The following is a 14,314-nucleotide window of genomic DNA, read 5'->3' as shown; positions in this document are numbered from 1 at the left end:
TGTAAGGCATCACAGGAGGAATGAGCAGGAGAAAGGGTGAAGGAGGGTTTGTTACTTAGCAGTAAATCTTATAATGAGGCAGGAGAAACATGGTGGTCCTAAGAAACTTCCGTAGGGAGGAGTGCAGTTTTCCATCAGGATAGTTGATGGAAACCCATTCAGGTGGGAAACCCATTTCTTTTTGGATGTTTAATTTGCAGTCTTCTTTTCTTTTTTAAACTTACCCATACCTAGAAAGAGGTAAGAAATTTAATCCATAGAAAGATAGTACATCAGATTTAATTAAAGTTGAAAATACTTTTTATAGGATAAGAATATGTTTTGTGTGTCATTGTAACTTCCTTTGCTGACAGTTTCATTGTTACCCTGTGTGGAATCCTAGTAGTACACATGCTTTGCCCTTTTAATTCCACATTTATTCTTGTGTGAAGGGAGCCTTCCTTCCCACCTGAATAGAGCTGTTTTTGATTTATATACAGTGTTTCTCCCCTTTCAAAGGGCTCAACACTCAGTTTGGATGTGGAATAAATGCAGGGTTGGGAGACATGTTTGCAGGGGCCTCACTGAGTCGTTTTCCCTCCAGGAAGGGGCAGGGAATAAGGATCTGCTTGGGGAAGATGAGGAGGCTGACAGTTTGCTGCTTTGCTGAGTGGTGGTGGGAGTGGCAAAGAGGATTCCTCGCCCCACGGTGTCTTCTTCTAACTCCCTATCGTTTAGCATCCTTTACAGTTTCTCTAGTCACTCTGGTGAAACAAACTATTGATTCTTCAACTTGTTGAGTATATTGTTTCTTTTCCTGCATTCCCCTCCAAAACAAAACAAAACAAAACAAAACAAAACAACACAACGTCAGAGACAAGGCCCATGTTGAGCCAGGCCTGAAGGTTGAGGTGCTTGGTAAGGAGGAGGTGGGTGTGGAAGGGCGAGATGGTGATGTGCTCCAAGGACAGAGTGCAGACGAGGAGAAGCTGCAGAAGGGGATGCGCCGGGATCAGACTGTGGCTGTGATGGAATCACAGGATTTTATAGTTTGGAGAAAGCTCATTAAGGTCCAGCCATCTTGTTTTATGGACAAGAAAACTGAGCATCCCAGAGTTTAAGTGGCTTGCTAGCAGTCATCCATTTTCTGGTGGATGATGGATGGTATTGGATAGTAAATAAAGTTACTGTTTTCTTCGCTCTATGTGTCTCTCACTCATAGGCAACTGTATTCAGGCAGGAGCAAGTGCTACTAATAAAAATGCGCTACTAATTAAAATGATAAAACTAGTTGTACACAGCTTTTTCCAATGGAAAGTGCAAATTAAACTGTGATGATTGAGACACTGCACCTTTAGGAGCAAGTTGTTCAGAAAGTGGGTCCCAGATTCCCTCCAGTGGAGTCTCCTGGAGAGCTTATTATACAGGCAGATTCTGGAGCCCTGCCCCAGACTCTGAGAAACAGTCCTTGACTGTGGTACCCTGGAATCTGCATTCTAAACAAATTCCATAGTCTTTCCCTCCACAGACTGATTTTGAAAAGCACTGCACCAATTAGCCCTGAGTTTAAAATTTATAAACATAAAAACTGTAAAAACAATGCATGGCCTAACCTCTGACTTACTAGCCATGAAAAAAAAATGTTTATTCTAGATTATTGTTTGGATGTCTTCATGTCATTCATTTTTTCATTTACAAGACAAATAAGACATGCCCCTGCACTAGGGGAATTCACAGGAGAAACAGTAGGATTTTGACTTCATAGGAGGAACAGGTCCACTCCAAGAGGAGAGAAGACTAATCCTGGTTGCTTTTTTGGTCGGAGAAAGCCTTGTAGGGCGGTGGCCTTAAGGCTGTGTGGAATTCACCTGGGGCACAAGAGAGGCAGGGATTTGAGGCGGAGTGGACGCTGAGCTGTGGCACTGAGTGACGGGAGTGGGTGTAGGGGTTCAGGGAATGGCAGATTGCCATTGTTACTCACGTGTGCAGGAGCATGTAGAGGGGCCAGTAGAATGTGGAAGCTAGAGGAGAAGTAGAGCCTAGACTTGGGAGCACCTTGTAAGCTGTGCTGGGACTCTGGGACTGTCTGTGTAGACCAGGAAACAAAGGACCAGAAGGGAATGCATGAGTGTGCACTGCCTCTGAGCCCGCAGAGCAGCCAGCATGGGCCTCCTAAGGAGGGGAGTGCCCTCTAGGGGCTTAGATGGTTTTTCTGAGTGCTGTTCGTCTTTGTACTCAGCCACCCACATGCCCACTAAGCTGAATCCATTACCTGCTGGAGAGAGGAAAAAAGACAGCTTCACCAGCCTACCTGGCTGCAGCTGTGATTACATTATGCAAACATTTATTAGTTTGGTACCTTGATTGATGATTATCTTAATACTGAGGATAACATTAAAGGCTTGATTTTTCAGGCAAATGGCAAATACAAGTTGCTTCTGGTTGGAGGTTAAAAAGCCCTTAGCGCATGATTCTGTTTATGTGAACTGACCAAAATAGGTAGGTCCATAGAGAAAGAACAGAGATTCGTGGTTGCCGGGGGCTGGGAGAGGAGAAATGGGAAGTACAGGGTTTCTTTATGAGATGATGAAAATGTTCTAAAATTAGGTAGCGGTGATGGTAGCACAACCCTGGAAATATAAAGACCATTGAATTGTATACTTTAAAAGGGTGAATTTTACAGTATGTGAATTGTATCTCAGTAAAACTGTTATTTTATTTATTTGTTTTCTTTAAAAACCCTTAGCACTTCTGCTCCAGGTGTCCTAAGAAAGTGTGGTATTCGGGGTTTCAGAGAGGAGCTATTACCTGAGGTTGGCCTGGAAAGACAGATGGTATCTAGACAGACAGCTGGAGATGAGGACTAGATAAGGAATGTTCAGGAGACAGTAGGGTGAGCAGTGGAAAGACAGCAAAGGGAGGGCTTGTTTGGAGAATAGAAGGTGACTGTAGCATCAGGAGAATGAAGAGAAATACTGCGAGATTGAATTCGAATAAAGATCTGTGGACTTGAGAGTGTTGAATGCTAGGCTGAGAAGTTGATCAGTTAAATGAAGAGTAACTGAAGGTTTTTGACTCCAGAAGTACAGGAACTGAGCCGTAGGATACGCGTGGCGTGAACTGGGAGAAGGGGAGACTTTGGTGAGAGGAGACCAGGTCGGAACCTGGAAGTTGGAGGAGGGAAGGTTTTAGAAGTGAGGGGTAAGTGTGGACATCGATTTACTCAGAAGTCAGTCTGTTTCCTCAGCCGCTAATCCACATGTTTTCTCCATTCCATTGCTTGCTCTTTATCCAGGCATTGGGGTAAAGGGTAAGAGGGAGATTGGGAGGAGGGACCAAAAAAAGAATCAGAATGAAGAGAAAAGGTGATGAGGGCAAGATTCTGTTTGAGTGCTTCAGTTGTTCCGTAATTCAGTGACTCACTACAAGAAGACTCTAGGCTCTTCTAGTGGAAAATACAGGATAGGAAGCCTTGTTTGATTTTGATTTATTATGTATAGACATAATACATTTCCTTGGCAAATAAGGGTCCTGATGAGGCCCCCGTTTGTTACCTGAGAGTGTGTGTAGACGTATCTGTCGAAAAATAACTCACATGAGTTGTATTATGTTGAACTCTGTGAAATTGCTATTTGACTATTTTTGATCTGCAAAGAAAGCAGTTTCGTGAAGTCTCAACCTAATAGATACTTGCTCGATAGATATCTGATGTGAGCCCAGATTTTAACCTTTTCTGATTCCTTCATAAGTTCCTTCTTTATTAAGGTGCTAATGGTCTTGAACATCTGCTAGTCTCAGGTTCGGGGAAGCTGTGAAGAATCAAAAGGTGGCAGTAAGTAGGGAGGGCTTGCCAAGGGGCTGGTAAAGAAGGGGAAGGAGCTGGGAGCCAGCCTGCCGGCCAAAACCAGGGCATCTGAATCCTTGGATCTTTAGTGTGCAATCATTCTGGGTTTAGAAATAAAAATTCAACCTAAAGGGTTTTCCTTTCCTAAGTGGGTCACTAGGCAGTTGTGCAGTTTTAGATCTTCTGCGACATGCTGGAGACAACCTGTATGGGTCTCTGAGAAAACAAGAGAGATGTTTAAATGTTGGGAAATAGATCAAATGTAAAAAGCGGAAAAAAAGGGCAAACTCAGTCATGGTTTTCAGGTTGGTGTGATTTCTGTCGGCCCAGCAGAAAGCCTGGCACGCAAGTGCACACACGTGTTGAGGAAAGGTCTCTGAAGGGTTGAAAGGCATCAGAGGAGGTATTTATTGGTTGATCGTGGGCTTCCTGGTGTTTAACCTAAAGTAATTTCCTAGAACACGTCAGTGGGAGAGAAGGGGAATTCCCAAAGATGTGGAAAAAGGTTAGTCAGCTATTCTTGCAGGATGCTTTCACTGTAATGACATCCAGATATTGCGATCAGGGTGGGGCCTCTCAGTACTCTACCCCCATTAATCTGTAAACTCTGAAGAGTTTAAGTTGTACAGAGTATGAAGTGCAATAAATGTAAATGAGCTATTGTTACTGTAATGTCACAGGGATATGATCATCTGCTTAAAACTGCAGTGCCTAGGCACATACAAATGAGAGACTGTGGGATAACCTTACCAGGGACTAAAAACTCAGTTCATATTTACTCAGCTGTAGAAGGTGATTGTCCGGTAGGAATAGAGATTATGAATCAAGAGCTCCCGGCTTTGCTCACACAAAACAGCCAAACATTTATTTTAAACCATAGTCAGAAATACCATTGCAGCAAAACTTTAATTACCTAACACCCTCTTCTCCAATATAATCCATATATAACCATCTCCCCACATGGAAGAAGCCTGAGAGGGGATATTCACACCTTTCCAGTGGCTTTAATGGTGTTTGGTGCAAATTTTAACTTAATTCATTTCCTTTTTAGTTCCACAGTTAACTATAAATGTCATTAAACCTCTAGGCCTGATTATGGAAGTACTTGTGGACAACAATCATATTTTAATTTATGAAAGATCCAAAGAAAAATAGGAGAACAAAACAATCAAATAAGAAGAGGGAAAAAACAGAATTAATGTGCTAATGGTTCTTCCCTGCTGGGAATGTTACCCTCCCCTAATCTTGTCCTTTCTGGTACATAAATACCCACATACTTCCAGCAAGGATGTCTCTTTTTAGGATGTCTTCCTTTCACTCCTGCCAACCTGGGAACTCCCTTAGTCATCCTCTCTACCCTCTGACCCACGCTTCCATTGCCAGGGGAGTCCCAGGGCAGAGTCTAGCTGCTCCTTCCTTGTATTACATTTACATCCTGACACCCTGCTGCCCTGAGCTTCTCATTTCCTGCCTCTTATTTCATTATAACACATCAACATCAGGCAGTTGACAATATCTTTTTTCCTCTTATATTTACCTGCCTCTTCTTTTCCTATAGCCAGGCAAGTTTTGCAGCGGAGTTGAAGTTAAGGGTGAGAGCCAACAGAGGTAGTTTGCATTCAGAGAAGTGCATACATGCAGCTTAGAAGGTCCAAAACATTAAGACCTTCAGCTTCCAGATAGCTGTCACAAACTCCATTTGCTAAAGCTTATGCCCTTTATTTACAAAGCTCCTCGGTCTTCAATCAGAATCTATTTCTTTTATTATACACAATTATAAATTAATTAATGTAGCTCCAGAGGAGGATGCTACTAGACACAATCACACAGATTACAAAAAAAAAAAAAAAAGCCAACACTAATAACCTATTAGTTGAAAGAAGAGTCAGAAAATTTGCTGAAAAACACCTAAAGGTCAACAGCAGCCAAGCAGCAACATAGAATCGTTTAACACAGGAGCATCATTCTGTGTCAGACCGTGCAAGCGTCACTGATATCTGGAGTAACAGGATAATGTATGCATGTAAAGATGGCCCTGAGTCATCAAGAAAATGTTTGTTATGCTCAATACCAGTCTGGTTAAGTAAGAAATGAAGTAATGCATTTTAGGAATATTTCTGTCAAAATGGTTAACGTTAAATATCTGGGCGTATACTGAGGAGATGAGCCTTAGTTATCTGGAATGCCAATTATGTTAGGACACGCTCCCCATTCCCCAGCGACACCAGATAAACAGGACAGTGTCATAGAGAGGGGTGAATAGTTTTCCACAGCCACTTTGTCTGTGGTCTCCCGACTTCTGTGTTGTTGTTTATTCATGGGGTTTTCCTTCCCTTTTCTTTGGTTTCAGATGCGAGTGTCTCTCTGGCTTATGTGGTTTCCCCGTGTGTGAGGTGGGATCCACTCCCCGCATAGTCTCTCGTGGAGATGGGACACCTGGAAAGTGCTGTGATGTCTTTGAATGTGTTAATGGTACGTGGGGTTTCTCTTGTTCTCAGAGAGTATACATTTGTGCAGGAGGAGGAGGGAGGGTTCAATCTAGCTGTTTCTGTCTTTTAAAAGGCAGAGAATATACTCAGGGACTTGATGAAACTCAGAAAGAATATTTGTTTAAGATCCCACTAGGCAGTAGAGAAAGTTAGGAAAGGAATCATCATTCCATCCATTAGAAAGAGCATTTTGGAAGTGTAATCACAGACTGCATGTAGCCATCATATTCTGCTGTGTTTCAGTAGTTCAGAAATTTTAGGATTGCAAGAAAAGGATCATGGAAAATGTGGTCATATCCCTCCTATCATTCAAGATCTCATTGCATTATTGTCAGAGGTATCTTTGTAACTAACACCACATTGGAGTGTCCACAATTTGAAAGAGAAAAGACACTGTTCCTCTAGTTTAGCATTTTCCTACTTAGAGGAAACACCTCTGGCCATTATATTGGCCTAGTTGGATATTGGCCTAGTTGGAGCTGGAACCTTGTGGACCAGAAAAACAATCCTTCAGTCATAAGATTACTTCAAATAGAATCCACCTTTCTCCCTTGGTGTGTGATGGCCTGGCGTTTATTGAATTTAGATGCTAGAAGGGAGGAGAGCCTAAAACATGTCCCTCCATCAGAATTTTCAGAAGAAAAACAAAGAATAAACTCAAGCAAGTGAAATGTCAGTAATTTTAGAGGACGTTATTTAGTCAACATCTAGACACACAAGGAAAATGATTTTGGATTTGGACAAATATAACAAAATTACGCATATAGAAGCGTCCATATTTGCCGCCTACAAGAAATCGGGGTTCAGAAGCTTTTCTGCCCTCCTCCCAAGCTGCCCCTCCCCCACAAGAAAAGGTTATATTAAAGTCCAGACCTGTTTCACCGAGTCCTGTAGTTTGTAGTCCAGTGGCTGCATATTTTGTTTTGTTTTGCTTTGCTTTGCTTTGAAGAAACACTTGTAGTATGGCTTTGTGGTTAAAAAAGAACATAGACTACAACTAAATGACTTCAGTTTGAAAACTAGTTCCTCCACTTAGTAGCTGTGTAACTTTGGGCATCCCTTGGTCTCCCTGGGCCTCAGTTGCCACATCTGTCAAATGGAGTGAATAACAGTAAATTAAATGAGGTTTTATATGTGAAGCACTTGAAATTGTGCCTCAAGAGCAAATAGTCTTTATAATTTTGTGTGCCCACCTTCTGTTCATATCCAAAGATGCTGTTCTGGACATTGCAAGGGGATGGAGAAGGTGAGGGGAGCCTCCTGACTTAAAGACCTTTATAAATACAGGCATGCAGGGAGAAGTGCAGGAAAAGTTCCATGTGCATAAACCTCTTCTCAGTGCTTCTCTCCACCCGTATTATTATCCAGCCGGTAGTAATGTCTGTTAACCACCAGCAAATGGCCAAGCCTCTGGTACTGCTGAAGTGAATTGATTGTAGGTGACATTTTGTGAATATTTAACTTGTACCATTGAGACAGAAATAGTTGGTCCTTGTCCTGGGCTTCCAGCATCTTAGATGTACTTCCTTCCAGTATTCATCCCTCTGCACGTCTGTCTCTCATGCTAGAATCTGAACTGCCAGAGAACAGAGAATCTATCCTTGTGTCTGTGTTATTAGCACATTGCTTGCCTCTCAGAGTGCACCCAGGTTCTGATGGGTAGTTGGGTGGGTGAGTGAGCAAGTGATCTGATTCATATCATCTTAGTTCCCTCTAGAGTGGCTGTTAATTATCAGCCCATAGAGGGCTTACTTTATGGGAATTTGCCATCTTTTACTGCCCTACACTTTAATCTTAAGTCTCTTGTCCCCAGGAAATATCACCTCTAGTAATACAGTTTGCCGTTGTATCCTCTGGGTGAGGAAGAGGAGTTCCTTTCTTCTTTCCTTGCTTCTTGATTATAGAAACCCAAGTGTCATGACTTTCTCATCAAGACATTAACTTTACATCTCTCCCCAGTGTGATACGGTTTGGACAGCTGATAACTGCCCCCCGCCACCTCAGTGGCCTTGCCCCCATTTATAGAGCCCTGACTTCAGGAACAGGACTTGCCTTCAGCTGTGAGAAAATGTTGAGATGACAAAGCAGTCACAGGATTTCTGGTGTTTGCCTCTTTCTTGCCACCATAAATTGGTTGGGTGATCTTTGCTTTATTTCGTGTCCTGCTATAGTGTGTCTATTTCTATTAGTCATTCAATTGTAGATGAGACTAGAAACTACAGTACTCTGAAGATTCAAAATCCCACAGAATAGTGTTTATGGAATTCTGTCTCAAAGCCTGTATTTCACTTTTTTTGTCATATACATACACACATACACACACCTCCCCTCCACATGTACACATATTCGTATGTAAGTGTATGTGTTTGTTTGTTTATTTGGCAACTGGTGCCCTGGGAAAATCATACTGTTGTCATAAGGTCACCATTAGAGGATATTACATATCAAAAATTCATTATCATTGCCCAGATGAGCAGAGGTCTATTTTATATATACATATTTTAAAAAGCCATATATATATGACTTTTTAAAATATATATATATATGTGTGTGTGTATATATATATTTTATATATATAATATATATATAATATATATATATATATTATATATATATATATAGAAAGCCTTGCTTATGCACAAAGGATTTGAGGCAACTTTACACTGAGAACAGATACAATAACATAGTGGTAAAATATTAATGAGAAAAGAGAATCAGAACCGTAGACTTGTATGTAAAAGTTGAAAATGAAAAGCAAAAAGAAAGTGCCTACAGGTATGCAGGCCATAGCATCTGTCTGTTTAATTGTTGGAGTTAAATGTCAAGTTAGGCCCCCAGCGTCCTGGCCATCAAAGTGAAAAAGGAGATAGAATCAGATCTGCAGTTCTTATATTTAGAGACAAGAAGCCTGCTGAACAGGGCAATACTCTGCTCGTATGGAAGCTTGAAAAGAGAGCGCTGGATGACACAATAGATCCTATCCTTAGTTGCTTTAATCCCTTAAATGCAGAAACAGATTTCCTCTGGCTACTCTTCTCAATAAAAAGCAAAAGCAAAATATTAAAATACACCTCAGCAAAAGCAGTTTTCAGAGGTGAGTTTGACACCCAGCTGGAACCTGGGTGCTTAGAGGACTACTGATTGATTTTGAGAAACCCCCAAACATGTAGGAACACGTAGGAATAGATCTGGGAACCCCAGTTCAGGAGACAGTGGGTTGCATGTTAACTAACCCCATGTGCAGAAACAGAGATTGCCTGCCAGCACTCGGCTCCTAAGCTGCCATCCAGGTGATCCATATGCTTATGTTATTTTTTTAAGACAAGCGTTATAGTGAACACAGAAGGTTAAAAAATATTCACAGAATTCAAGAACTCCTGAGTTTTGAAAACATTAGCCTAGATGAATAGATGGAAAGAACATTCTCCATAAATATTCGTTCTCTTTTCTGTTGGGTTTGGTTTTATTTTGCGGGGGGAGGATGGGAGAGTTGCCCATCGGATTTCAGCCCTGTGACTAAGGGTATTGGCTGAATGAGAACCCTGTTGTTTAGAAACCAAAGGAACAAGTGGTATGATTGAGCTCCTTTTGTGTAAACGTAGAAGACATCAGTATCATCCCCTAGAAGTACGACCTCCACAGCAGTGTTGAATAATCCCAGATCTTCTTCAAGAAACAGTTCTGTGTCTGCTCCTGCTCATAAGCAAAACTTTTGTCATTAGTCAGCTGGAGCTGAGTGATGGCCTCTACTTTTAGATGGACATGTGTTCTCCATTTGGTTACAATACACCCTATTGCCTTACACTGGCCCAGCTCGCTCATTTCTAGAGGCATTTGGGTTTGAATAGGGAAGTCATCCACATACAGAATATGGAAACAGTCATATGGTTGCTTAGATATGATCAGCTGTCCAATGTACATGCACAGAAATCCAAACTAGAACATCATGGTTTGAATGTTGTAGCCACTAACTGACTCTTCCAGCATCAGACACACTCACATGTCAAATCCATCAGTCACAGGAGAGCCATACCCAAAGTCAGCTTGCCCCTCATGTAAAATTTGGGCCTAGAAAACTAAGACCTGCAGTTTGTTAAGAAAATTAGTACAAAAACGTCTAATGATAACCCATTGTCTGTTTAGCAGTAATACTCAGTAATATTTCTAGGGACATAATGTCTACTTCTACAGTGATGGAGAGAATATGGCACTTTGAAAGAAATATTCCACTCAGTATGCATTTATTGAGCATCTGTTGTGTTCCTGGGGTCTTATCAAGCTAATTTTGCTTAAGAGTGATACAGTCTTTTGCAGTCCTATTTTGTAAGTATTGTTCCCCTTCCCTTATCCTGAAGTAGTATCTGCCTGGTATTCTCTAGCTCACACACCCTGCTTCCCCCCCATAGAAAAGGTGTTTTCCTCCTTCAGCTATCTGGAAGCTCATGTACCCTGTCTTTGTGATTACATCAGTTTGTTGCTGATTTATGGAGAAATTTTCAGACATTTCTCATCTGTCATACAGTTGTCTCTCTTTTGACTTCTTAAGTCTGCCCACTTGCTTCCTCTACAGCTTACCCCCAGTGAAAGGAGACCAGAGGCAAGACATTAGCCATTTCCTACTGAGATATTAAAGAGAAAAAGCAACAGAAGTATACCTATTTGGATTTTTTCTCCATTTTCACATTTGATGTGAAGTTCTACATTTTAGTCTTTTCCTTTGCTAAAATTATATACCTATCACCGTCTGCCAATCAGTGTAATTTGGCAGGCAGCAGAAGTTATTAACAGTCTATAAGGTTCTTTTTCAGGAGTTCTGGAATATGTTAAAGAGGGAAGAGAATATTCCAGAACTGAGAAACATAAAATTTAACAGACACAAAAAACGTGCAAAAATACCTAAAAAGACACTTTTGTGCATGTCAATGCATATGCACTTTTATGCATTGATAAGTACAAGTTACACAGTAAATTATTTTATTTATAATATTATTCTTTTCTCTGTCCATGGAAAATGTCCTCTTATAGAGGTAGTGGTAAACTCCATAGGGTTCGAAGATTCACATGTATGCCCAGCAGGTGAAGAAGTAATTGGTCATTGCTCCTCAAAGACCACTGCCAGCCATTTTTATCATGCACTTTTCTGAAGAGCTTCTATAAATTTGTCTCAGCATCAAATAGGGATTTCATTATGTTGTGTGATTTTTTTTTTTTTTTAATCCTAAAGAATCGATTGTGTTTTCAAGGCTATGTTTTCTGGGACTCTCCATCTCTCTAAATTCCATTCCCTTGCTCTCTGTGCCTTAGCTAGTGAAATGTAACTCTTGTCAATCCCATCCCCTCCCGCTCACGTTTCTGCACAACCCACCGTAAAAGCGAGTTCATCTGGAGCCGCTTTATTCATAACCACAGCCTTCCCTTCTCACTCCTTCAAATCTCACACCAAGATTTGTGGCTTCACCCAGATGGTAGCTGTGGTTGATTAAGGCAAATAAGTATTGATAATTAATATTGATTGGTTTCTAAAATATTTTTTTTCTTCAGTTTGAATGGAAGCTCAGCATTTTGTTAGAATGCAGTATTTTGCCTCCTTCCACAGCATGCAAATTTGATTGATAAAAAGCACTCCATTTTCTACACTTTGGAACTTGTGGTCCAGCTGCCCAGTTTCTTCCAATCCCAGCTCAGTTTAGTGTGTTAGCTAAAAGTATAATAAATTCTGAGCTGTAATAAGATGATTCTTTCTGACATGAGTTTTCTGAAAAAAGAAATAGTATATCCAGCGAGCACTAGGGAAGAGGTTCAGACATGCACATTTACTGCTTGTGTAAATATATACACACATCTCATCTCACACTAGTTATGTGACTTTAGACAAGTTACCTGATCTCCTTAAATTTCATTTTCCTCATTGAAGAAGTGGCTATTAATATTTGTTCTGTCTTCTTGACAGAATTGTTATAAAATCAACTGAGAAAGTACTTGTTTGTCCAAGTACAAAACAAATGTAAATATACTCAAATTAAAATGCAGTGAAAGTCTCAAATATTTCAAATATCCAAGGTGACATGGAGAAATGACGTTAGGACAGCAGAGCCCATGAGAGTTGTGTGTATCATGATCTGGTTTTTCCCATCTTATTAAACAGGGTGCATTAGCTCAGGAGAACTTTCTTTAGCTTGGAAGTACTTTTATTTTACCAGCTTTATTGAGATACATACTATGCACTTCACCAAGTGAAGTTGCACAATTCACTGTTTTTAATGTAGTCACAGAATTGTTTGATCCTCGCAATCAATTTTAGAACACTTACATCAATCCCCCCAAAATTCCCAGACTCATTAACGGTCACTCCCCATTTCCCCCAAACCCTCCAGTACTTGGCAACCACTAATCTACTTTCTGTCTCTATACATGTGCCTATTATGGACATTTCATATAAATAGAATCATATACAGTATGTGGTATTTTTTGACTGGCTTCTTTCACTTAGCATAATGTTCCCCAGGTTCATTTATGTTTTAGTATATATCAGAATTTCATTCCTTTTTATGGCCAAGAAATATTTCATTACATGGATATACCACATTTTGTTCATTCATACATCAGTTGATAGACGTTTAGATTGTTTCTGTTTTTTGGTTATTATGAATAGCACTGCTATAAACATTTGTGTACAAGTTTTTATGTGAATAGATGTTTTCATTTCTCTTGGATAAGATTATACCTAAGAGTAGAATTGCTGGATCCTCCGGTAACTCTGGGTTTCATATACATCCTCACCAGCGATGTATGAGAGTTTCAGTTTCTCCACATCCTCATCAACATTTGTTATTATCTATATGTTTTTCATTTTAGCCATCCTAGGATATGAAGTGATGTCTCATTGTGGCTTTGATTTGTATTCCCTTAATAGGTAATGATGTTAAGCATCTTTTCATCTGCTTCTTGGTCATTTCTGTATCTTATTTGGAGAAATTTCTATTCAAATATTTGCTATTTTTCAATTGGGTTGTTTTTATTGTTGTTCTTTATATATTCTGATACAAGTCCTTTATCAGATATTTACAAATATTTTTAATCTGGGGGTTATCTTTTTCTTTCTTTATGGTGTTCTTTGAGGCACAAAAGTAGAAGTCCAGTTTAACTATTTTTTCTTCTGTTGCTTATGCTTTTGGTGTCGTATCTAAGAAACCATTGCCTAATCACAAAGTCTCAAAGATTTACTCCTGTTATCTTCTAAGAGCTCTGTAGTTGGGGCTATTACATTTAGATCATAGTTCTGTAATTCATTTTGAGTTATTTTTTGTATATGGTATGATAGTGGTCCATTCTTATTCTTTTGCACATGGATATCCAGTTGCTCCAGCACCATTTGTTGAAAAGACTATTCTTTCCCTCAATGAATTATCCTGACACCCTGTTAAAAATCACTAAATATGAGAGTTTGTTTCTGAACTCTTAATCAATTCCACTGAACTGTATATTTATCCTGATGTCAGTACTACAGTGTCTTGATTACTGTAGCATTGTAGTATGTCTTGAAATCAGAAAGTGTGAGTCCTCTAGCTTTGTTCTTCTTTTCAAGGTTGTTTTGGCAGTTCTGGGTTCCTCACATTTCCATATGAGTTTTAGGATTGGCTTGTCAGTTTTTACAAAAGAACCAAGTAGGATTTTGATAGAGATTGCAATGAAAATATAGATCAATTTGGGGAATATTTTCACCTTAACAATATTATCTTTCAATCCATGAACATGGAATATATTTTCATTTATTTAGGCCTTCTTTACTTTGAACAATGTTTTTTAGTTTTTAAAGTACAAGTTTTGTGCTTCATTTATTAAATTTATTACTAAATATTTTATTCTTTTTAATGCTACTGTGAATGGAATTTTTTTAAACTTCATTTTCAGATTGTTCTTTGCTAGTGTGTAGATATACAATTTATTTGAGTTGCAGTTGTACCCTGAAATCTTGCTGAACTTTTTGTTCACTAGTTTTTTA

General features: G+C 39.7%; 1 protein-coding gene across 2 annotated transcripts in view; it reads left to right on the top strand.

Moving 5' to 3' along the window:
• CRIM1 (cysteine rich transmembrane BMP regulator 1) overlaps positions 1-14,314 on the top strand; it is a 207,022-nt gene that overhangs the window by 115,611 nt on the left and 77,097 nt on the right. For both annotated transcript variants that reach the window (XM_057558112.1, XM_057558111.1), the window contains exon 5: positions 6,174-6,295. In XM_057558112.1, coding sequence (XP_057414095.1) covers positions 6,174-6,295 — 122 coding nt within the window. The remainder of the gene's footprint in view (positions 1-6,173; positions 6,296-14,314) is intronic.

This window comes from Balaenoptera acutorostrata, chromosome 12 (assembly GCF_949987535.1).
Source record: "Balaenoptera acutorostrata chromosome 12, mBalAcu1.1, whole genome shotgun sequence".
In the NCBI taxonomy this organism is placed as follows: Eukaryota; Metazoa; Chordata; class Mammalia; order Artiodactyla; family Balaenopteridae; genus Balaenoptera; species Balaenoptera acutorostrata.
The sequence above is the reverse complement of the archived record's forward strand: the minus strand, read 5'-3'. Positions and strand labels throughout refer to the sequence as shown.